Source organism: Heliangelus exortis, chromosome 7 (genome assembly GCF_036169615.1).
Source record: "Heliangelus exortis chromosome 7, bHelExo1.hap1, whole genome shotgun sequence".
Lineage (NCBI taxonomy): Eukaryota > Metazoa > Chordata > Aves > Apodiformes > Trochilidae > Heliangelus > Heliangelus exortis.
The window spans coordinates 19,790,106-19,815,699 of record NC_092428.1 but is presented as its reverse complement, the minus strand read 5'-3'; the positions used below and the strand labels follow the sequence as shown (position 1 = coordinate 19,815,699).

Genomic DNA, 25,594 nt, shown 5'->3' with positions numbered 1-25,594 from the left:
TTTAAGAACAGGAGTAAGATGAAAAACTTTTTGGTGAATTCTGTTTTGGAAATGGATCCTGGGTGAGGAAGAGACATTAAAGCAGGCTGACCAGTGTGCTCAATTTTTTGAGTTTCACTCCTGCAAAAGCATTAATATGTTTTTCCTAGCTATTTGAGCTAGAGTACAAAATTACCTAACAGCTTATTGCACGTTGATACAATATTCCATGTATATCCCTGCTGGTTCTGTTTGCTCTTCTGTTGGGCAGCCAGATATTGTTACATACCCATGATATATCTCTTTGCCAGGAAAGCATTAAACTAAGACACTCAAAATGAGAACCCAGGTAGACACTGAAAATATATAAATACCTTCATGACACTTGATAGTGAAACAGCTGCCTGGAAAAAGCAAAACCACCTGTAAAATTGCTTGCATTTTATACCTTTTATCTGTGCTGGTCACAGTCATTAATGTAACTGAGCCTTACTGTAAAGGTCATGGAGGTGGCTCTACAATGGGCTAAAATAGTCCATATTATCTGGAGTTGGAAAGTCTCTCTGACAACATCCCTGCATACAGGACAAGCAAGTAAATTGCATTCATAAACTACCAATAATTAGTAAGCACTTTGTCACAGTAATTTAATTTCTCTAAAATAATGAGATGAAGTAGGTGTTACCTACTTGCAAGTGAAGGTTATACTGATGTTCTTACTTGCTGCCAGTGCAGGCAGGACATACATAAGCTTTCCAGTCTCCTAGTCTGTTGCGTATTTTGAGAAATGCTTTATTTGTTCATGTGAATTAAAAAAAAAAAAAAGAGTTATCTCACCTCCTCATCCACATCTCCAACTGAGCAGCAGTTCTGACATTCTCGTACCGTGGTGATTCAGCAGCAGAATTTCTCACCCACCTTGCAGCAAAAGTAATTTTCCCACCTTCTGTTTATTGCCATATATTCAACGTCAGAATGCTGACTGTGAGTATAAGGAACATCCAATAAATTGTTTATTTCTTTAGATTTTTTTGGATGGAGGGAGGAGAGGGGCAAGAAGTGAAGTTTCCAGAAGGGGCAGAGGAAGAATACTTCCCCAGCCATCCTCCACAGCAGAGGTTGGCCGGTTAACCTGACCAGTGTCATCATGCTCTGGCCAGTTCTGTACTCCACTTAGATGGTCTGTCTTTCACATTGTAAGGTTTAAATTAGTATTCTGCAATAAAATGAATAATTACTGTATTCCCTATAGCCTAAAAGTTCTCCTCGAACAATCAATTCAAAAGCTATTCTCTTGGAGCAAACTTCATCAGGCCTTCTTTCAGAGTCTAAAAAATTGAGCATACCTGTGCTCAGGTTGTGAGGTGAGGATTTTCAGTTTTGATAAGCTCAGTGCAGAGTCGTCTGGTTCATCTTGTGCTGATGAAATCAGCCATAATATTAAGAAATCAAACTTCGTATGGTACAGCTAGGGCACAGCCATGTGTCTTTTTGCCAGCTCTGCTGTGGATGCAGGAACTTCAGCTGAGGAACTACACAAGGAGCTTTGTGCAGTAACATCTTAAATATAAGCCATATTCATTGCTTTTGTGAAGTAGAATTATTTTTCTTACACTGATTTCTTTTTCCTCCCATGCATTTGTATGTTTCCAAGGCATTTGTACTGTGTATTCACATTCAGGCAAATCGTTGCACTACTCTTCTAATCACTCAGAAAAAAGAAATGGTTTTGGTTTTCTAGGAAAGAGCTCTTGCTGACATTATAATAATGTAATTATAATTCTTATAATTTCTTCTGGTAATTCCTCACATTAAGGAAGATAGTTTGCATCTGTGTTTTTGTTAGGGTCTCTAACCTAAGAATTGCCAGCCCTTCTGTAGTACTTTATCCTTCAAACAAACTTTGTAAGAAACTTTCTTCTCCAGTTCATCAAGTGTGTTGCCATCTGCTCTTTGGAAAACCATTATTTGTATGCTGTTACTCTTGCTTCCTCTCCACCCCCCTCAGAGCTCCATCCTCTTGCAAGAACTTTTCATCTGATTACTTTTCTCTTTGATGTTTTCATTCAAATCAAAATTATAAATTATAAATAAATTAATTTAATTTTAATTATAAATTTCCTCCATGACAGATTATTCTTTCACATACCTTAAACTCTTAACACATTAAATGATACATAGAATGGTATGTCATCTTCTGAAATAAAAGTTGTTCCAATGAATTCTGAAATGTGTATAGACTGTCTGGCCATGAGATGGAAAAATGTAAGTTTGCCACTTAAAGAAAATGCTTTAAAATGGCTTATTTGCAATAAGGAGATTTAGAAACTATTTCTGATAATGTAAAGACAAGAAAAGAAAAAAAAAACTCAGCACACTTTCAATAGTTCAAGGTTATAGGTGCTTGGGGGGAAAAGGAGCTGGAGTTTCTTAGTTTCCTTGGAAATTAAGATGCTACTGTTTATTGCCAAGAGTGCTTTCCTATTAGTTCTTGGTTCCTGTGTTGCAAAAGATTTTCTAGAGAGAATGAAAACTTCTCTTGAAATTGTACTGTGTAACTAAGGGAAGGATTGCATGTGTTCTTTCCACTTCCTGGGCTCATCTGCCTTACTGAGCAATCTTCTCTTCTGCACGTGTGCCCTGGTATAATGTAATATAATGTAGTACACATCACATTTTCAGACTCATCTGGAGATGAGGGAGAGAACGGCGTGACTTAAAAAACCTATTTTGATGCAGCTGCCAAAGTTCCATTAAAAGAAATGTAATCACATGCACTGAAGTTGTTTGCCTTCTAAACTACTAACACTAGCCTAGGAGAACTAGTCATTGATTTTATCTGATTGATTTATGAATACTCATATCTATCAAAAAATAATAGAAAACCATCAGTCAGAATGGAATGGATGGTAACTACTATGTTTCTTTCATATGTCAGTAATGCAGTTTCCAAGCTCATATTTCAAGGTGTGCAATTAGACCACCCGATCAACTAATTTATTTTAATCTAAGGAACAGATAGATGCTGTGCTGTCAGTGTTTCCTGTGCGAGGTTTAGTATTCAGGTGAGACTTGTGTTTGGGGGGTGAGAATACAGGGGCAAATGGGTAAGATCTGTTCCTGTGTTTACCTGAGTGTAGGTCAAGGTGGGAAGTACATCACACAGCCAGGACTTGCAGCCTGGCTCCACTGAGAAACAGCCAAGAGGGCCTCCAGACTTTAAAATATGCATATGTAACGCATGCACTTTAGACATCAATAATAACTGATGAATAGTCTATGTGCTTTCAGTATTAATGAAGAGCCCTATGTTTTGATTTCCCAGGAGTACGCAGCACATGTTGTTGCAATCAAGATGCCTCTTCAGAGCCCTCCTGTTTTCTTCTCCCTTTTCTGTCAACATCGATAGCTTCTGCTTTGCTCCCTATGGTAAGGGAAGAGTGTGAAGCTGTTTTTCAGTATCACTTTGTACCTCTGACAGATCTGAGTCATGTGAATTCATCCAGCCACTTCACCCTGGCTATAAGACTGCTGACAGTGGTGCAGTCAATAGCCCAGAGCTTCCCACAAAGAGATCCTTGTTTTCGCAGTATTTGACAGCTCCAGATAAATAAAAAATTAATAAAGAGTTGAGTAGAACCTTATCCCACACTGGGATTTCATGGACTTTAATGGAACTACTCACAGCATAATGATATCCTATAGTCACAGTACAAAGTACCATTCACCCTGAGTAAGGACTTTCTAAGCCAGCACCAGGATGCCAAGCTTATCTGTTCCCCACTCTATTTAATTAAAAATCTTCTCTTTGTCATCCAAGCGCGAAACGCAACAGCAGTGGTATCAGTACTTATAACACCATTTCAGAAGGAAGAAAGCAATTTCTTCCTTGTCAATCTTAATCATTAATCTTCATTAGAATTTTTAGCTTCTGAATGTGAGTGCTAGAAGATATCAGCATAGCAAACAATTTAAACTGCATTTGCATAAAAAATAGAAGTACTTTGTAATTTTCATTATACGTAAAATCCTGTGTTAGTCACCAGATGTGGCTGATTCAGACAATACGATTTTCATGCCAGCTTTATGATATGTTTGATTTAGGTGAAGTGACTAAAACCTGCTGTTGGGACTGAGCTGCTGTTAAACAACAGCTGCAGTTTTTATTTTAATTAATAATTTAGGGAGTAGAATACTTTGCTTTAATTAACATCTTAACCCTCCAAGCTACTCAGAAAAAGGTCACAATGGCAAAGTGGTTTAAAAGTAAAGCAAGGAAATTTTCAAAGGTATTCCAAGTGATGTATTTCTCTTCCCCAAACATGCTACAATCTCTTGAGATGTTTTCACCTTTTCGGCTTTGCATTTTCATTTCCTTCTCAGTGTTGAATGGAATATGGAGTGTGAGTGAAGGACCCAGGCTAACCCAGATTCTTTGCAGGACTAACTATTCTGAATTTGCAGAATTAGCAGCAACTACTCATGACTGCTCTGAATCCCTTTCCAGGTTTTTAACAGAATCTATGAACATCTTACAGATGTGCTGTTTTGCCAAAACCTTCCTTGATCCATTCTGAAAATCTGCCTAGTCATGTAGCAGTTTAAACACAGATTTCAGCATACAAATTAAAGCTCCAGGTTTTGAAAACCTGGGCCTGCATCTTAAAAAAGCCTCTAATGGGATTACTCAGAATGTCTGTCCGTCTGTTACTTTCTGTTGTTAAATTGCAAACATGGCGGCCAAAGTGGGTAATATCTCAAGTATCTTAATTTGTTGAGAGTATAGAAAGATGTAGTGGTAAAGAGGGGTCCATTAAATTACCCTTAAAAATATAAAGGGAAGACTTCACTCCTTCAAGCAGACGTTAGATAAACTCAAATGCAATCATAAATGCCCGGCTATGAAACTTCACACAAACATCACAAAGTATGGGGTGCCAGTGCAAATCCTTGGAAACTGGCTTCCATCACTACAATTATTAATGGAGTTATTTGTCATGCTATTGTTATTTTTAAAAACACTTTCAAGCAAAGCAATCAAAACTTCTACTATAGGGGCCATCATGATTTCTTCATCATGTGATTGCAATGCAGAAAACATAGAACATCCAGAAAGAAAAGAGTTAGTACAAATAACCATCACCAACAAAAAAACCCACAATTGTTAATACAATATTGTTAATACAACAATCAGGAATGGAAGCTCTTATTACCTGAAGGATGTTTGGAGAAGAGAAAGGTTGGAAGTATAGCTAGAAATATTAAGACTGGCAACCAGGAGATGTTTAGCCTATTTCTAGTTGTTTAACAGATTTCTTTCTGAGTGGTGCTGGAGCAGAGCCAGCATTAGCTCTAGGCAAAATGACCTTCTACAATCCAGTGACAAGACAAGTCCCACTCAAGTGATTGGAGTTGCCAAGGTGGTCCTGAGGGCACTGTTTAGAAGGAGCAATGGATAACCAGGGGGCTGATATTTTGTTAACAGAAGAACCTGTTTTAATAATGAGAATCCACTTTGTTTTTTGGATTCGAATTTGACTCTCATAGTTTGTTGGGGGTATTTTGGGTTTTTTTTGTTTTTTGGTGGGGTTTTTTTGTTGGTTTTTGTGGGGGTTTGTTTGTTTGTTTTTGTTTTTTGGTGTTTTGTTGTTTTTTTTTTTATGGGCCTGTTTCCTAAATAAGCCACTGGAAGAAATTTTAACAGTACTTTGAACTGTAACATTCCTATATGAACCTGAAACAAATGTTGGTAATCTTTAGAATTTTTTTTTTTTTTTAATCTTTTTTTTTTTTTTTTTTTTTTTAATGGGTATTTACATTTTAGGCTCGCTGGTGCTAAAGCTAGGTTAGATCTAATGTTATCTCATTATTCAGCTAATATATCACTCTTTTCTGTGTAAGTCAAGACTTATACTTTTGTATAAGTCAAGGATCTTCTGCTCATGTAAAAATTATCAGTACCACCACAATACCACCCCCAGCCTTGACTCATCTTTGCAGACCTTTCTCAATGGAGAGACCTACAAATGAGAAGCTCATCCTGCAAAGCTTGCTTGGCTCCTAAAACTGTCTCTCAGTGGGTGGACTCATGTGTGGTCACCAACAATAAACTCTTGGTCATTCGTTTTCATTGTCTTGGCAAGTACATCCAAGGAGAATGTAGTTATGAGCAAAATGCCTTTTTGCAGTTCATAGTAGGCAGAATCCTCTTTCAACTCATTGCTTTCCACTGGTGATAACTTTATCAAGTAAATCTCTTTTCCAATAGGATTTTATATTCTAGGTTTCAGTTCATATGTATTTCTTGGACTTATGCTGGTGGTGTAAGGTTATTATATCAATTCCACTACTTTTATTTTGACTTAGATGTTTAGTGGGATTACTTTTTTCCCAGTGCATGAAGCACATATTTCCTTCCCATATATCCTGTTGAGAAAATAGTTATAGTCGGGAACTTCATTTACACTGAATTCTGTCCATGTCAGGAATTCATAGCTTTGAAAAAAAAAAAAAAAAAAAAAAAAAAATTGAAAGAAAATAAAGTAGCTTCAAGGTATTTAAAAACTAGAAAGTCATGACTTGTGTTTTATGTATGCATTTTTAAGGCTTCATCTAGGTAGAGCAGCTTTAAAAGCCTCATCATCTCTGGGATGCCATATTTTCATCAGCCATCAAATAAGACATTATGCTGCACTGAGCAAAATTCTCAGATTACTGGCTTCCTTAAATAAACAAATGACAGTTTTCTCTGTCAAATGTGGAATAAGCAGTACATTTATTTAATCATCTGTATATTACTTAGGGATTAATACTAATTAAGACAATGAATTAATTTTACTTGAGAGGAATTATTTGTACTGTATTGTTTTACAAAACGCCTGTGGTGCTGGGGAGAGGTTACACTGAAGCGTACTCACACCATGAAAGGAGGGCAGAAAGCTGATCACTACTTCTGTGTCTAACCTTAAGCTTTATTATTCTTAAAGGTAACAGAAACTAAGCATGAAAGTTCTTACATCCTTTAAAAATACTACCGTGGGTTCAGAAACTGCTGAAATACTGTGTTCCCAAAAGTAAGAGCAAACTGGAAAAATCTGACACTAGTTTTACAGTGTCAGAGCATGGGCAGCTGTGAATGCTAACAAGACACTATCTCTAAATCAAGGAGCTGTCAGGATTTTCCCATTATGACTTCTCTAGGGCTGAAGATAAATCACTGTGATGTAAAAGACGAGGACTGCATGACATGGCAGTGTCAGCTGATTGCCTTGCTTACAGTCATAGACTTTACACCATGGAATCCAGATGTGCAGCTTGCTACAAAGTTAAAAAAAAAAAAAGGGTTATAAGGATGAGAAAAAAATACCTAAGGGAGTATTTTTGGCTTTTTAAATTATTCTTTTGTTTAAAGATCTTCCTTAAGTTTAAAAAACAAACAAACAACAATTAGTATATATGAAAAGGAAGAATATTCCAGTTTTTTACCTTAAAAATGACAGGAGCCCATTTTTTTTTTTATTTTGTTTTTTGAATACTGTGATCATATCTGATGATCCTGATGACTCCAGTTGAGTTAACTGAAGTTTTAATCTGTCACTGTCACAAGTGACAAGTCAAGACTCTTCAGATTATTCATAAAGATAGTCTTAGGTTTATAGCATTTCCAGAGTAAAAAAAACCTATACTGGCAGAACATTCCTGGTCTAACTATCTACAGCTACAGACATCTTTTACTAGTAAGGAAACATCTCCAAAAAGTGTAACTTAACCAGTATTGGTTTTCTGGCAATTATTTCTAGAGGTTTAATTATAAATGCTAGTACAGCTATTGCCTGCGTGTTTATTCTGCAGCATATGGTTTCTGTAAATGTGTTTCTGGAAAATAAAACAGGAAGAGATTCCAGTTTTCAGCTGACTGTACACAAATAATTGCAACTTCACGGGAAATTGCATATCAATTGTAGCATTTACTTAGCAGGGATAGCTACACACGTTAAGTATTTTTTTGGGTAATACAGTTTTAAAAGACACCAATTTTGTTTGGACTGACCACAGAAAAATTTACTTAAATCAATTGCTTTACATGCACTTGCCTATTACAGCAATCACACAGTGAATGTATTTATCTACAAGTTGAAGTTTAGCTCCTGTATCTGTAAGTGAGGAACATTGCCTTTTTCTGCTTTACTGGTTTTATCTTTAATCACATTTACAGAGAGTCCTTAATGGGTTGTGAGATCCAATAATTGAGGTGGTAAGGTTAATGGGGCATCTTGTTATGCTATGCATTTTGTTTCAAATAATTTTCTATATTAAATGCACGAAATCTTTGCCATAGGAAAGTGTGCTGAGAGTATGAGTGGCTGAAGAAAGTCAGCCCAGTTAATGATTGGTTGAGAAAATGAAGTCTAAGAATTGTAATATTTAGAGAATGACACAATTGTAAAATACAACCAATATCTGAAATGTTGCAGTGTGTGGTTTTGTATAGCAATGGCAGATCTGAGGGGGGATAAAATAACAACTGTTAATACCTGCATGTGTGATGATCTTAATCCATCCTGTAAAAGGCAGGAGATACTAATCACCATTCAGTGTCTTTAATATATGTGACTGTACCTGACATGTCAGATCTTTTGATCACTTCCCTGGTGATGGAAATGCTAAGTGTTACCTTCACTTTCGGTTCAGATATACAGCACAGAGGCATTTTCATACTGAGTAAGAACCATGGTCCACACCATTCCCTGTTGGGATAACTTTTGAGATTTGGTTAAATGGTCTGTTTGGTAAAGGAGTAAGGCTTACCAGCCCTCTGATTTGATGCTACAGGAACCAGTCATAAGTTTGATTACCTAATGTGACCCTCACTCTGTTCTCTGATGATCATCTGTCTCTCTCACAGGATATTTCCAGTGGAGAGGATTTCCCATGGCAGTGGCTGTTTGTGTAACACGTCAAATGAGGCACTGCAAGAGAGAAACATGCAATCCTTAGGACACATGATACTTCATATTATCTATTCTAAGGATATTCTGCCATCTAAAGGGGCATTACTTGTCTTACTCACAACACCAAGGCAAAGGCTGTGCTTCTCTCTCTGCCACCAGCACTGATTATCTGCTTACTGGGCCAGCAAAGCACTTGATTTAAACCCCAGATTTGCTCATCAGGTCCTGTGACATTGAGAGAATTGAAAAGAACATGCTGCTCAGAAAGCAAAATGTACTGTGCTTGTGTATAGTGCTGATTATCAACAAAATGTAGAAAAAAAAAAAAAAGTACTGGTTGTCAATAAAGTACAATTTAGCTAAAATAATTGTGTATTTCTGATAAAAAGCTTCCACAATGGTAGAGGCAGTAAAAGTGATCCAGAAAGTAATGACATTAGTAAAACTGCAAGTTTTAAATTGTTTTTAGTATCTAAATTCTCATGACAAATTTCTCATGACAAAGTTATTTTAAAAAGAAAAAAGGAACTAAATGTAGTGTGTAATCAATTAGATCAAGACTGAAGGAAAAATGGTCTGGTTCAATGAAATGCAAAGAAAACGCTTAGGACACCAGAATATAACTTGTGTGATTGTTAAACAAAGAGAGAAATAAAATCAACAAAAATTATCTCATTTTTCATTAGAATTTTGAATTTCCAGTAGCCTCCAGTGTGTTCATTTTGTACTTCACCTAAGTCCCACACACAGAGCCAGAGAAATAGCAGGAGATTTGGGGTGTGATGGAACTCCCAGACTCAGCCCAAACCCTCAAGAGTACAGCGTATAGAGAGAAAAACTGTTCACAGTCTTACTTAAAGCTGCTTAACAGCTTAAAATGATAAAATTCCTTAACACAATTTAAGAACTTAAACCACTTAAACTGTCCGAAGCAGCTTCTGAGTTTGGAGAATTCTGATGGAGCTAAGAGTGGCAGCCCTGCTGAGCTGCAGCTCCAGGGCCAGAGCCAGCTGGTTCTGCTCCATGTGTCTTTTTGAAGACAAACTTAGGAGGCCTGGAGGTGACATGATGGAGAAGATGGAAGAAGTTTCTGCAGATTTGTATCTGGTATTGTGTACATGGCTGGATTGCTTTGCTTTAAATAGTGTTGCAGGGAATCCCTCAGAGCTGTGAGGTGTAAGCAGTGGCATCTCTCCAATGAAACAGAAAAGATGATGGCAGAAAAATATTGTCTGTGAGAAGTCTACAGCTGTGGAAAACAGATTCAGTTCATGGGCCAAAGGAAGCCTTCTTAGGAGCAGTATGAAAAAAATCATCTGAAAGAGCTGCAAAGCAAAATATTTTGCTTTTGTGGCTCCAGGAGCTAGAGGCAGGTGGGAGGTGGCATGAGTCAGCCTTTCTGATGTGAGGATGACTTTTTTTTTTTTTTTTTTTTTTTTTTTTGAAGATTGTTTCTGGGACAAAGAAACTGTGGAGAGAAGAGGAAGATAGGGAGGGCTGTTTTAGTTTGAACTTGAGCAGCTTTAGTCAGTTGGTCATATCAGAAGTGTGTTGCTGTTATTATGGGAAGTTATACATTTCTAAAGCATAAACTAAACCATTATTTATGAAATCTACTTTGGTTCCTTTGCTGCATGTGGTGGGCCATGGTTCAGTGTATGTTTCTGTGTGCATCTGCTTAGATGGAAAAAAACAGTGGCTCTGCATAGGTGCTTAAGGAAAAAGGAAGGAAGCACAGGAGTGGGAATGAAAGTCTCAAGGTGAAAAACAGCTAAGATGCTTCTTCTGATGGCAGTGAAGCTACCTTAAATGTTTTGAAACTTGGGCTGGTTTTTATTGATGCAGGTAGTGATTTACAACTTCCAGTGCAGAAAATGCTGTAAAACAGGAGCGAATTTCATTCTGTACAACTTGAGAATAAATTGTGCACTCCCAGGCACTCACATTGAGGTCCATTTGCACTTCCAGAGTGGTATAGTGAGTAAATGAATGTTAGGCCTGCGTTTGAATGAAAAATGCCTGTTTTACCAGAAACTGTGAAAAGAGAGAGAGACTTGGTGGAAATTGGAAGCAAGATTTTTGTTTGTTTGGAGACAGATGGGATATTGGTGTAATTGCAAAGTAATGCCACTGAATTCTGTGCAAGTTCTTCCAGATGATGCTGATGGGGCTGGAAGTTTATATTTATAATCTGACTTTTTTCTGTGGTCAAGTAAGTCTTTATTGCACTATATTCTTGTGCAAACTTGGAATTGTAATATTTAAATTTAATGTTACCTGTCAAAAAAAAAAATCTTGACTGGTGTGAAAAAGACCTTAATATAGTCAAGTTCATATGATCTCAATACAATTAAATTACTCTGTGGTTTTATGATCAGGAAAGAGATACACAAATGTTAATCTGAGAGAGTAACTGATTTCTGACTAATGACAGACACAGAAAGCATTTAATGAATCAAATCCTGGTAATGTACTACGTAATACTAATATCTAAATATAACTTGAATTTCAGAACATTTCAGGATCTATCCAAACAAATGGATATATCTTATGGTACAGTCAGGGATTCAGCAGTGTATGAATACTTTAAAGCAAAAGGGACAAACCCTTTGGAGCAGGATAACACCTTTGCTGAACTGTGGAGGACTATCAGTAAGAATAATGGGGCAGATAATTGTGTATCGAATCCTTCTGAAGGCATCAGAAAGGTAAGATTGGATCACTGGGGTTTTCCTTTAATTTTTGTGTGGTATCAATGTTGTTTGCATGGAGTTAATAATGTAGGAAAGCAATTACATAGTCATATAAAAAGTTCCTTTTAGTAACTCAATGACAGATAAGAATAATATTTTGGAATCATGGTTTTGAATTTAAATACCTTAGCTCTGCCTAAGTCTTCAGAATGTAAGTCCTTCTTTGAATCTGGCCATAACGTTTCTAGGTTTCTTGGGAGCTCAAATAATACCATTTGCAGTTTCATTCTTTACATTATCCAAGTACTGACTCTTCCACTCATTTGAGTGTGTTTTATTTGGTTTTTTTTTTGTTGTTTTTTTTTTTTTTCCAAGTTGGTGGATTTAACTTTTTGGAAACATGAGTAAGAATCAAGGGATTCACTGTACATACATTCATTTCTCCTATAACAGCAATTTAATTCAAGATTTTCTGTGTTTATTTTAAACTTTTAAAAAATGCATGTACTCTTTCACATGTCACCATGCTTTCACCTAACTTTTATTTCTCCTGGAGATGACTACATACACATTTTTAATGTGAAACTGAGTATTGGTGTAGGATTTGAAGATTGAGATGTAACAGCTTGGGATCTTACATCCTCTGATAAACAGCTCTGGCTCAGATCATGCAAATACAAATGTCCACACTTTGTCACTCTTAGCCTTCCTCTCTTGTCTGTTTCCCATTTTGTACCTCAGCAAATACACATAGTAAATAACATCAAGCCACATATGTCTGGGAGTATGTTATGGCAGAAGGGATGCAGAAGTAGTTTAACGTGCTACTCCCTTAGTGAAAAGTGTCCCCCTCATTTGGCAATTGAGGCTTTGAGCATCCTTGTCTAGTGGGAGGTGTCCTTGTACATGCAGGGGAATTGGAACTAGATCATCTTTAAGGTCCCAAACCATTCTATGTTTCTCTGATTTTTTTTTTCCACACAACAATTGACATCTGTTATTAAAACAGTCATTGATCACAGTTACTCTGTTGTCAGTGAAACATTGATTCTGAAGAAAAACATTACTAGTCCTTTAAGCTTTTTTAAGCGGGAAATAATAAAATTGTTAGGTTTTTTTTTTTTTCTTTCCTTGAATCTCTGAAACCTTTTCTGAACAGCCTGATGGAAAGACCCAAAGTTTATTGGCTTTTAGAGTGCCAAGAGGGCACTGTGCTTGAGTACAGCAACATGGAGTAGCCCATTCCTAAATCAAAGTCCTTTAACCTAAGATTCTCAGCTGTTTGTGTGACTTTTGGACAAAATCCTTATACAAACACTTGTGTGTCTTCTCAGAACAGGACTATTTAGTCAGTAGCTTTAGTTCACCCTGCCTTTTCTCCCATCTCCCAGCTGAGCCTTCCTAAAGCCCTCTGCCCTCAGCTCAGTCTGTTTTCCTTGGTACGAAGTAGGGTTTTGGCAAAATCAAACTCCACAGTGCATTAATGTTTTTTTTTCATCACTTTATAAAAATGAGGCCTCTAGTTTGAGAGATTTTGTTAGCATGTAAAGCAGGTAGAAATAGAGGCATTAAATACTTTTCTATGTACCCTAGCATTAAAACCAATAATATAACAGTTTACCTTAGAAAAATGAAGTCTTTTACACTTTTTAAATTTTTTTTTTTTTACAATTATTAGGACACTGAATACTCTTGAGCCATGAGAGTGTAAATACTCTTACTGTAAGCCTACTGCATGCTGCTGCCATTTATGATAGCGAGGCTTCCCTAAGCCAGGAGTGTAATTATAGATTTTCAGGCTGCTTAGAATACCAGTTATACTGTCTGTGTGGAGCTAACAGCTCCATCCTATGATAATAACTTTTCATATTAAGTTTGATTTCAATACTGTAGGATGATTTTTATATAATTTGATCAGGTCATTCAGTTAACATCAACAATAACCAAATTTACTTCAGTCCCCAAAGCTGACCAACGCTGCTATTTGATTAGACACCTACATAAATTTGGCTTAATATTTAATAACAATGTCAACTAAACTGCTGTGTTTATAGTTTAAATGTTGCTCTTGCTCATTGAGCTCTTTTTGAACAAACAGACCAGTTTTCCAGTCAGCTGTTATGGCTACAAATTCTCTTTTTTCCAAAGGAGTATTAACATCAGCAAAAGAAATGGGACTTTCCATCCATAAACACACACTGCTGCATGAAAGAGATGTAAATGTACTTTTATTGTACATTGTACATTTTTACTATACATTACTTGTATTTTACAGAAATAGGAAATCTAAATCTCTCTAGCATAAAAAGATCCCTAAAACATCATTCTGAATGAAGACTTGCCCACCATGAGACAAAAAGAATCACTACTACCCTTTCTCCCCTCCTTAGCCTTTCCATTTTCTTCAGACATCTCAGCTCAGATGCAGCTGTGAACAGCAGTGCTGCTGCAACACAAAGCAAGAGAGTGATGCTTATTTATGGTACAGGCAGGCCTTTCAGATGTTTGTCTCTATTTCACTTGTCTCTCTCCATTTCCCAGAGACTTTCCTACTCCCTTTGACTGCCTAAAACCAAAAGGATAATAGTAGAGGAAGGTCCTGAAAGCTTTTGTGGTGTTTGGTTGCCATGGCAGATATGTCTCATCAGACAGCATAGTCCCTGTAGCCACAGTGACCATCTCCCACTGGCAAGGCACAGCTTTTGCAACACCAATAATGCCAAGAAAAGGGTATTAATGCACTGGCACGGACACAACAGAAGGAATTTCCAAGCTGGAGGGGCAGGTTTCTTTTTTTGTACTCCTAAGACAATTGAGAGTGGTCACTGCAGATGGAAAATGTCCTCTTATTCACAAATGTGTTTAAATGGTGTACGAGCAGGTGAGCAGAGTCCAGTCCATACAAAATGCTATTTTGCTACTGGAGTTTTCAGGTGCTGTAACAGATGAGGATCAACTAACACTGTGGTATGGCAAGTTTCTTTCTGGGTCAAGATACAGCTAGAATCCCCAAGAAGCATGCAGTGACCTTATCCCAGGAATCACACACATTTCTATGCTGTTTGGAAATTTTAGCAAACTGTCTGCAAAATACCCTGTGGTGATAATTTCTTCAGGGTAATTATTAATTACCACAACATATGTAATAACCTTTGTCTTTTTTCAATGCGGGCTGCCGTTTTAATTTAAATGAATGAAGTTAGGTGATCTTTATGTATTCCCTCATTTCTATCTTTTATATATATATGTATATATAGGAAAATTAAACATCGCTGTACTTTCTAAAAGTCTTGCTTTGGTGGAGATTGACTTTTTGTCTGTGCAATCAACTTGGAGGCAAAATTTATTCTGAATTCTTTCATTTCTTTCTCTATATTTGCTTTGATGCAGTGACCAAAACCAAGCACACTGCAAAATGTGAATATATCACTGATTTAGGTGATGGCACAGTATGTTTATTCCTCCTATTTTTTGCTTCCTTCAAAAAGTTTCTTTCCCCTAATGGTCAATAAAAATTAAATTCGAGCATTTCGTGTTGAACCATCACCAATGTTGATTTTTATTCTGAGAGGAAAATAATTTATTGACCCATCAGCCTTTGGAGAGAAAGCAAATGATTCCTTAAAGCCTGAATATATTACATTCTTTAGTGACTCCTTAATTTTATTAATTTTTTAATAATCTGAACAGGATTAAATGGCATGTTTTCTTTTTATTAGAACACTGTTGCTTCACTTAAAGCACTTCCCTATAGATAATAATTGTTATACAAACATGTTTTTGAACTATTTCATTAATGCCAACGTAAAGGTCACTTTCTGATATTTCTGAAGTACAACCCATACAATGGGATGAGCTACAGTGACACTATTCTGGCAGCAAATTCATGATGAGTGTTACATTATTCTTGTATTTTACCTTCAGTGTGGTAGTTTCTTCATAAGTTTCAGATAAATCCCTGACATATAGTGATTAATCTGCAATTTTTCTTTTTTTAAGTTATCATTATTTCTTTGAAAAGCCATCATTTTATCATCAATAAACCACCATGCTTTGAACAATATTATGCTATCTCCAACCATGATGAAGGGTTTCATTATGAGGTTGCTTACAGCTTTTCTGAAGTATTACTATTCTCTTTATGGTCTTTTTCATATATAAGAAGCAATCTTACTTGTCCTTTTAAATTTTCATGACTGTAAAGAGGAAATATTTTTATATGCATTTTGCCTAAAGCATTCTTTTATCTTAAATGTTTTCTTAAACTTCTTTAACCAAAGATAAATCTGGTGTCTTTGGTGTAAACAACTATAGTAGTTCCACCTGGGTGGAATGAATGAGTGCTGCTTTGGCTGAATTTCTGTTCAAGAGGGTTTTGAAAGTTTAAAACCAACCTATTTTTGTTTTGTTCTGCAATAATGCCTGCATGCTGAAAGTTGCAGCAAGGCAAGCTTTGCAAAGAAGCAAAATATGGAAGCCAATTAAAAGTCAGAAATATAAAAAATTAGCTTATTATTCTGTGTTTCAATTCAATCATTCTTCATTCAAGTTCTTTAATTTATTCTCAGCTGGTATTTATCACCTTCCCTTTTATCATCTCTCAATATATATTAGCTTTGCAATGGTGTCTGCTGACTAGAATGTTTTTATCCTATTTGGGGCCCTGAAGACAAACAGTGCAGGCTTTAGATGGCTGAGCTGTGAATGCAAGTGTCTCAGGATATGGATCTTTGCTGTAATTGGTATGTTTTGTGCTCATCCAATCCCATGGGACAGTGCCATGTGTGTCCTGCAATTCTTACTGCCCCCAGGACCTGGAAGATAAGGGGTATGCACAGGTGCATGCACACATTCTTTCAAGTGACAGAAATGAAAAGTTTAAACTACTTTTAAAAAGCCTTGGTTTGATTTTTGGTTGAAAATAAGTGTCAGTTTGATTTTATTTGGCTCATACTGCCAAATAAAGGGTGCTGACTTTAGATGCAATTAAACATTTGGTCTTACAGAAGATTTTAATGGAATGAGCACATGAATAGTATGAGATCTTCTCTCTTCAGAGAAGAAAATTATGCAAATAGGAGAAATTTTGGACAAGACAAGTCTTCCCCTAGGAAAAAGGGATTTTTGGAGATACTGTTTTTGGCAAGCAGTGAGGGGTAACAGACACATCCAGTATTTCTGAGAGTTGAGAAGTATGCATAAGTCCTGTTCCACTAAAATGAGCAGGCTGTCAGAGAAATAATGTTCTGCAGATGTAATAGCACTGGACAGAACTATTTATGACATTAGAAAAATATATAATTGATATGAAGAGACCTGGTAGACTTTGTTTATTGACCACTTACACTTACAGGACTACCACTAGCAGCATTGCAAATGCAAGAGAAGCAGACCTTGCCAAAAGATCTGCTGTCTAATATTGAGAATTCGTGTACAAAGCTCTTCGATATAAAATAACATTCAGAAAACTGAGGCTTTAAAAAGTAGAACCAATAATGTGATTTTTCTCTGGGCATCACCGTATAATTGAAATTGAGTATCTGAAGAAGATTGTGTTCCTCAAGTATTACTAAGAAAAGGATGAGGAATGTATGACACGTTGTCAGTGTTCTTCTTTTGTAAATTCTAAATTTGAAAAGATAATTTACAGAGAAGCTATGAAACAATTGAAAGATGCACCTATTTCAAATAAATGAACACACAAAAAAACCTGAGAAAGATGCAAGACACATTTTAGCACAATGATTAAGCCAAGTCTTTTTTGGGTCTCCTCTTTCTGTACATCCATCAGGGAAGTTTGTGTTTTTTTCTCTAATAACAGATTTTTAATAAGTCCTGTGTTGTAACAAATACTTTTGTCTTTGGTTCCGTGAGTACTTATTTTTAATTCACTTGAAACTGACAGTTTTCTATTATAGGTAGCAAAAGCCTGTGTAGTATTAACCACAGGACACATCCTGCCTGAGATGTACAAAACCAGAGCTTTTGATGGTTGCTGGCCTTTCCTGCCAACAACACCCATGGGACTGATGCCCATTGCCTGTTGTCCCTTAACTGGGTAGAAGACCTGTCAGCCCCATTGCAGATGGGGAAGCACATAACGTGAATTACTAAATTCACGTTACTAAAATCACAGGAAGAGCAGAGGCAAGATGCAGAGATTTGCTGCTAGCAAGCCAGTTAGTTATGAGTACACGATTATTCAGAAAATACCTTTTTAAAAGCACATTTTAGGCTTCCAAGAATGTGGGTTTCTAGCTGATTATAGACCAAATATAGATGCCTTGAGGGATAGCACCCTTACCATCTTTGATTTTTTTATGAAGCATTGTGCTGATAGGTTAAAAACCCTTTTTCATCTGTCATAAATAGTAAAGTAATTTGTTTGTTCTTCCCACACTTTCCTCCTTTGCACCACCATTCCCGGTTTAAGTAGACAGCCAGGTAAAGTATCAGAGTGTTGACATAGGAGCCTTGCTCTGGTCTGGTTTCATACAGTTACACTGAACTGCGAGAGATTTTTGTGAACATGCTGGTTTAATAAGTTGTGCCAGCTGAATCAACATGATTTTAACAATAGAGTCCTGTGGCTCATATTTGAGTAATTCCTGTAAGGATACTGCAGTTTAGATTTTAATGGTGCTTTGTACTGACACAGCAGTAGTTGTCTGAGGCTATATGCATGAATTACATACTGACATGCATGAATTACACCACTGAAAAAGATGGTGACAAAAGAGAAACTGGGGACAAACTCACAGTGATTGCAAAAAACTATTTGCACAGTGATCAGTACAGTCTCATTTAAATCTTTCCAATAAGAAGGATACAACATTCTTACTGTGTCTTAGCTCAGAAGCAAATTAACTTGAGGATCTATGATTGCCACAATGAAAATAAAAGTGAAAGGGAGGTAAAAAAGGTGGATTGTGGCAAGAAGCTTACAGAAAATCCAGGCAACATTCTTTTAATCTTTGTTTCTCTGCATTCTACACACTAGATAACTCAGTGATTTGTTGTTGTGTTTAAACAACTGTCAGTGACTTCAGAAAGCTATGGTTTATATCAAAGCATGGTGAAGTAAAATTAGCTTAATTGCTCAACTGAGAAAGGAAGTACAATATAATAACTCAAAGAGTCTCATAGGCTTACAGATTAATTCAAAAGTGAGCTTACTCAAAAGTGGAAAGTACCTTTAAGGACAAGCTAATTCCGTGACAGAGCTGCAGCCATTTGCCAGGGGACCTTGGAGATTCATTTCCCATAAAGGAACTGAATACAGGCCTTCAGCTCTCTCATTGCTTTGTTCTGATCTAAAGAAAGACTTGAAATCACTCAAAGTTAAAAAAAAAAAAGCAAAAAAAAAAAAGCTTTGGAAGTCTATATTTGTGACTACTCATTTATTTGCATTAGATATTCCAAGCCATCTGTTCTGTTGTGCTCTGTATGTTCACTAGAGACTTAAGAACATAATACTTAAATATATTAGGAAACCAATGATTACTTTAACCAAACAAAATTATGACCTTTTTTCTTACCAAATCCCAATCCAGAGATATTTTTTGCATTATATGTTAAGTAAGGTGATTTACATTCATCCTATGCACTGGGTTTGAAACTGGTTTAAGGCTGACGTTTAAGGGTATGAGTGTGGGTGTGTACTAAAATGAAACACTATTTGTCCCAAAACTGAGATAATAGGAGATGCTGATGACTCTTCTTATTTGGGAAAAGAGGAAATTCTTTAAGCTTAGAACATGTCTTCTGATACAGGACTAACATAGCTCTCAGAAGGGGCTCTGTTTATTTACATATTCCTGTGAGGAAAGCTGTACAGTTGCCATTTTGGTGACTATGACGACTGGCAAGCACCACAGTTCCCATCTAGTTACATGAGTGTATGGAAAGAGTTCACACTCCTGCTAATCCTTGTCTCCTACAAAACGTATGTCAGATTTCCCCAGCTAAAGCAATAGCTTTAATTTATAATTAATAACCTGTTATGTAAGCCTTGTCTACATTTACAGTTGGTTATGTTGTCCTATGTATTCCTATAGAAAACGGAAGACATTTTAGCATGATTTGATGTAGATACTGGGAGGGAAGAGCACTAAAATGTATTAAGATATTGGGGTTGTACAGATAAAACTGACCTAACAAAATACCAGCATGGAGTAATTACAAGCTCAGGGTTTTTTGCTTGTTTTTTTGCCCTGCCTGAGATTTTTTGTTTGGTTTAGATTTTGTTGTGTTCACAATGTATTCACAGGCAAAGAAAGGAAACTATGCTTTCCTGTGGGATGTGACAGTGGTGGAATACGCTGCGCTGACGGATGATGAATGCTCTGTGACAGTCATTGGAAACAGCATCAGCAGCAAAGGATATGGAATAGCACTCCAGCATGGAAGTCCCTACAGAGATCTTTTCTCTCAGAGGTAAACTGATACAAAGCACTTTTTTTTAGGATTTCTCTCTACAACCAGCAAGACATCCTGTTTGCCCTTCACATTAATTTTGGCAATTACTGAATAAATGACAGTAAGTGATAGCAGGGAGGTTATGAGCTCAGGCTTCAACAAAGCTCCTACTTCTTCACATGCATCTTCTTAGAGAGGAGGGGACAGGAGGTTGTGGGTGGGCCTCACACCTTCAGGCAGCACTGCCTCTGGCAGAAAAAGGACTGATGTCCTAAAATCTTTGTGGGAGCTGGTGGGGAGACTGAAGAGAGATCTTTGATTCATGCTACATTTTGCAGGCTATGAAGAAGCATGTTGCTCCCCACAATAAGCAAGTAAAAATGTCCTAGTTTATCCATTAGGGCAGAGAGACAGCCTCACAGCAGCACAGGAGAAAAAGAATTGCTGAGTATTGCATGGTATTGTCAAGACTATGATACTGAAAGGCTATGCTACTTAGTGATCTCTAAGCTATCTGCTGGGAGCATTTTTTTCTTTTTCTTTATGAATGTGTACACTGAAATGAAGATATGCAGTTATGCAGGTATGTGTGGCCTTAGCAGAAGGTAAGAGGCTGCTCCGCTCCAGGCAGGGAGCTGAAGCAAGAATTTCCCATCTCACTTCTTCTTTATAAAAATTAATAAAACTCCAGCTGCACATCCAGAGACTCAAGAGAAATGTTTGTTAGTAAACAACCAAAACAGTTATCAAACCAAAAATGAATCATTTATTGAGAGGAGGGAAACTTCTTAAGAGGCAAAACAATGATTAATTAGCAACTGTTTGCACAGTAATTCAGGCATGAAGTAACAGCATCAAAGTAAAATCCTTTTGAGAAAACTACATTTGCTGAAATAAAAGAGTTGGCCACTGCTTAAACAGATTCGTATTAAGCTGCATACAAATAGTAGCATGTTTAGTCTGACATGATTTTGAAATTATGGTAGGAGAGCAGCAGTGGAGTGGGCTGAGCATTCTGCTAGTGGGACCAGCTGTTGAAGCTGAATCCATGACTAATTGGGTGATTTCCCTTGGAAATGCTTCCGGCATAGCAGTGGAATTTTTGACAGTCTCTTTTATCTCTAAAGTTACCCAGTTTACCTGCTGGAGTTTACCTGCTGCTGAGAATAGAAAGAAATCCTGATGTACCGGTGTTTCGGATGAAGATACTACTGTGGTTGTGGGATGGGGTTTCAAATTGTGGGATGGTTTGAGTTGCATGACATACAGAAATTGCTAAAAAAACGTAAAGAAATATCATCAAAAAGAATATTTCTCTTTTGAAATTTCTGCAGGATCCTAGAGTTGCAAGAAAGCGGAGATTTGGATGTCCTTAAACAAAAATGGTGGCCACGAATGGGACGTTGTGACCTGAATAGCCATACCAATGCACAGACAGATGGAAAGGCACTCAAGCTTCACAGTTTTGCAGGCGTTTTCTGCATTTTAGCAATAGGCCTTCTTCTTGCGTGTTTGGTGGCAGCATTGGAGTTGTGGTGGAACAGCAACCATTGTCATCAAGAAACACCAAAAGAGGTCCATAACTTTTATTCTTATCACAATTAAAGGTAGAAAACACAAAAGAAAGAGAGCTGAATTTTTGGGATTTTAGGTGCTCTCATACAATAAATTTGATTTATTTTGATTTGCCATACTAAGCTTTGCATATAACTTCATGGGTGGTTGTTTCTAAACAAATAAAAAAACCAAGCCATGTCTTTTATGCACATGGAAGGTGCCAAACTGACAGCCCTGGAGACTAAAGTCCTCTATTTATTTATAGAGCAGATACAGCATGGGCAGCAGCAGTGCAAACTTCCCCACATTTCCCCACCAATGTGCCTCAACCCTGACCTGGAGAGACCACCTTTAGGGATAAGAGAGTAGTTCAGAAAAAAGCCCTCAGCCTCTGCTGTGAATGACAAGATGGCCAGTTGCAGGCACACAGTTGTGGTAATGTTTTCTCTGATCTGGGACCCCGTCCATTGGCTGTGAGAACCATGTCCATCCTCCACAGGCTGTGTAGCTGCCAGCAGCTGGTAGCTGTTTTCCTTTATGGATGGCCTAGGCTGAGTTTGAGGAGGTAAATGAGCAATTAAAAATAAACCAGCTCGTTATTAATTGAAAAAGCCATATTTCCATGACACTGTCTCCTTTCTTTTGAAATCAGTTTTATTTTTAGAAGTAGGAGCCTCTAAGTAAACTGACCATTGTATGACATTTTACTGAGCAAAACACATCTGAGAATTTCCTGGGCTTGAAGTTTTCATGTGCAGCAGCAAGCAAAAGTTAGTAATGTTGTCATACAATATTCAGTCCATACTCAGATCTGTCTTGCATGAAGCCTGTATTTGTTTCATAGATTAAACGTTTAACAAACTAACCTCTAGTAATTTTGGAGACACTGAGGCATTTGTTGGTGCTTTTGCCTTGGAACAGATGTCTGTTACGAGCAAATAATAGCAGCGAGCTGCTCTGCAGCTGGAAACTAGTACATAGCCCATCAGTTCCAATCTATGTTTCTCAGGTTGCCAGGAGTACTACACTAATTGATGTACCTATCACCTATAAGCAGTTCTGGCAAATGGGATCTGAAGATATATGTTGCAGTTTGTAATCTTGTGAAATATTTACCAGTAAGATTCTATTCTTCTGAGTTCCTGCTTCTCCCATTTGAATTCATCCATCAAGTGCTTGGTGATAAACATCTGTATCACGTTTGTGGAACAAAGCTGCAAGGTCACTTGCCTTTGCTATTGTCACAATGTACAATAGTGAAAAGGAAATTTTAGTAAAAGTAAGCATGTCTTGACTTTGCTAATGCAGCACTCCAGAAGCAGGCACAGTGAGCAGAGCATCAGTGGGATCTCTAGGTCATAAAGAAGCTTTTATATGAACACAAATGCATGTTTAATTGGTTGAATGCTATAGCATTTTGCCCTGCTGCCTTGTAGAAGTCACTCCTGCTGTAACCCCAAAGGCCTCACCCCACGTTTGTGTTGCTGAATGTAAACCCTAGCAGCAGATCCTTCACTGCCAGCTGTGAAAGCCTGGCAGGGCAAGGGGCAGGGATGTGAAGCATCCTTGTGCTGTCTTTGCACTACCATTTGTCTTGCCCTGCTCTGCAGTGTGTTCCCCTCTGTGCTCAGAGAGCCACCGTCGCGTATTTTCATAGAATGGGATGAGGTTATGTCCCAAAGGCAGTTTTACATAGTGAAGGAGTTTTAAATACTGTCTCCCTCTCTCATCGCCAGAAAAAGATTTTTTCCTAAGTTTAAATATTTTCTTTTTGCCAAACCCTTTGGTTTCTCTTTTTACATCAGTCAGACGCATCATTATAGTTCCCTGCCTACCCCATCCCACCTTTTCCCCTTCCTATCCTCCTCCCCCCCTTTCCCTTCAGTGTTTGGATTGCCGTACACATTCTTTTGCAGTTTCTTTGACAAACAGTATAATGCTTTTAACCTTTAATTTTTTTAAGTTTAAAGTGTACAGTAAACCTGTACTTGGGAAGATCACTATGTGTGGGGCTGGATCTGCCCCTAGAGCACAGCCAGCCTGGGTTAAAGGAAGGCAAATTAAACTCAGGACACAAACAGGCTCAGAACAAGTGCTGCCATGAGAGGGAACAGTCAGCGGGAGCCCTGAGCAGGTGTTAAGGTTGGATTAGAAAGTGCCTGTTCCCAAGGAGAGGGCTGGGGTACGAGGGCTCTAAGGCTGAGACAGTCAGGTGAAAAGCGTGAGGAGGTTATGTGGGCAGGTGGAACATAATCAAAGGCTCCAAAGAGTAAACAGCTGGGTGTAACTAAATGCAGGCTCTAGAAGCACCTCTGGAAGAGGTCAGAGCCATCAGCGGGAAGGTAGCTGTTGCCCAGCGCCATGGAGAGCCGGGATCTTCCGGGATCCTCTGCTTAACCGCGACACAACCACGTTATCAGTGCCACCTCCACTGTCTTTCCACTCAGCCCTCCCCAGCTGAGGCGCTGTCACACTCCGCAGCGCTCTCACCCCCAGCGGGCGCCTGCAGCCGTTGGACTGCCCGTGCTCCAGACCCTTTACTGGGCCTGCAGGGGGCGGGACGTGACCCTCCTGCTGATTGGCCCGGGCGCCCTGTGGAGCAGCGGTGTGTACGTGACCGGCTGCCTGTGTGCTATGGCCGCTCGCCCAGGTGGTAAGGGCACAGCGGCCAGAAAGTATACTCGGATAAATTAGCGGTCGAATGTATCAGATATTTGTTGGGAGATTAGTGGGATGAGTTGTGTTATTTATATACTACAAGTGAGGAGGGATTAGGGTGCTATTGCTAATGGCTGCTGTAATTAAGACAAGAGAGCAAGTTTCAGAAGAGGCGCTGTGGACTGGTTGGAGGTTCTGAGGTAATCAGGAGAGCCAAGTTTCAATGCTCTGAAAAGGACAGGTTGCAGGGCTGAGGGGAGCATGGAGTCCTGGGGATCCTGCTGCCTGAGTGGCTTATCATTGCTCAATGGACCCAAAGCCAAAAGAGGATTTGTCTGCATTCAGGACATCTAATTTCTGCAACGGTGTTATCCAGAATTTCTACAGCAGTAGCCATGATATCTGAGGTATGGCATACATAGTATTTACAGAATATTAAAAGCTGCCTGCTAGCTGCATCTTGTACTTCAGCCAGGTCATTACTTCAATAACATCTTCAAACTTAATCATGCTGCTGATTTTCTTCTGCTTTTACGATGGCTTTGGCAAAACACAAGGTGTTGTGATATTCCCTAAAGTTTGTGGGAACTGGATTGTGCCCCCAGCCATTTTTTTTCCCATGAAGTCCAGAGTTTCTGGTGGTCACAGACTGGGTAATTTTCTTACAGCCTGAAATGAGCATTTGGTGTCACCCCATGCAGAAGTCACTTTATCAGATGGAGGATAAGGAGGCAGTGTTTAGCTTCTGTGACCCTTACCCTCTTAGGAGCTTTATAAATCCATTGTAGAAAATTACAATGGATTCAGGGTTGAATGAGAAGCCCTTGCATAATATTCTTTGTCTTGATCTTCGTGGTGTGGCTGCATCCTGCCAATGATGGCCAACTCAAAAAAACAGATGTTTGGAAGATGGGTGCATGGCTGCTCTGGCAGGTATATGACAGGGTTGGGTGGCCATGCAGTTTGCTGGAGAAAGGATTTTTCTAAACCTTTTGTATGTTGGGGGTCTGTGAAGTTTGTGGCTAGCAGAAGGTGCACAGCCCTCATAAGCACTGGAAAAATGTTTTCAGATGATGTTCAGGTGTTGATATTTCTTTTCTTCTTCTACTTTGTATTTCTTTGGCTTTTGTGGAGCTTAGCTTGAGCAAACGCATGGAGGTATTCAAGGACTCCAGTGTCTGTATGGTATAAATCATAACTCTTAATTACAATAAGCATGAAAAATGTAGTGTTACCTGTGTAAGTGGGGGAAACAGGATGCCTATGTTTTGAAACCTGACAGCACAGTTTGGACTCTTGGCATGAATCTGATCTACATTCATAGAGACTTTACAGAAG

General features: G+C 38.1%; 1 protein-coding gene across 2 annotated transcripts in view; it reads left to right on the top strand.

Moving 5' to 3' along the window:
• GRID1 (glutamate ionotropic receptor delta type subunit 1) overlaps positions 1-25,594 on the top strand; it is a 491,930-nt gene that overhangs the window by 452,184 nt on the left and 14,152 nt on the right. Inside the window, exons 13-16 of one of the 2 annotated variants that reach the window (XM_071749234.1) lie at positions 11,443-11,638; positions 19,893-20,059; positions 21,376-21,616; positions 21,869-21,954. In XM_071749234.1, the coding sequence (XP_071605335.1) occupies positions 11,443-11,638; positions 19,893-20,059; positions 21,376-21,616; positions 21,869-21,954 (690 nt within the window). The remainder of the gene's footprint in view (positions 1-11,442; positions 11,639-19,892; positions 20,060-21,375; positions 21,617-21,868; positions 21,955-25,594) is intronic. The other variant, XM_071749233.1, reaches the window with a different exon arrangement.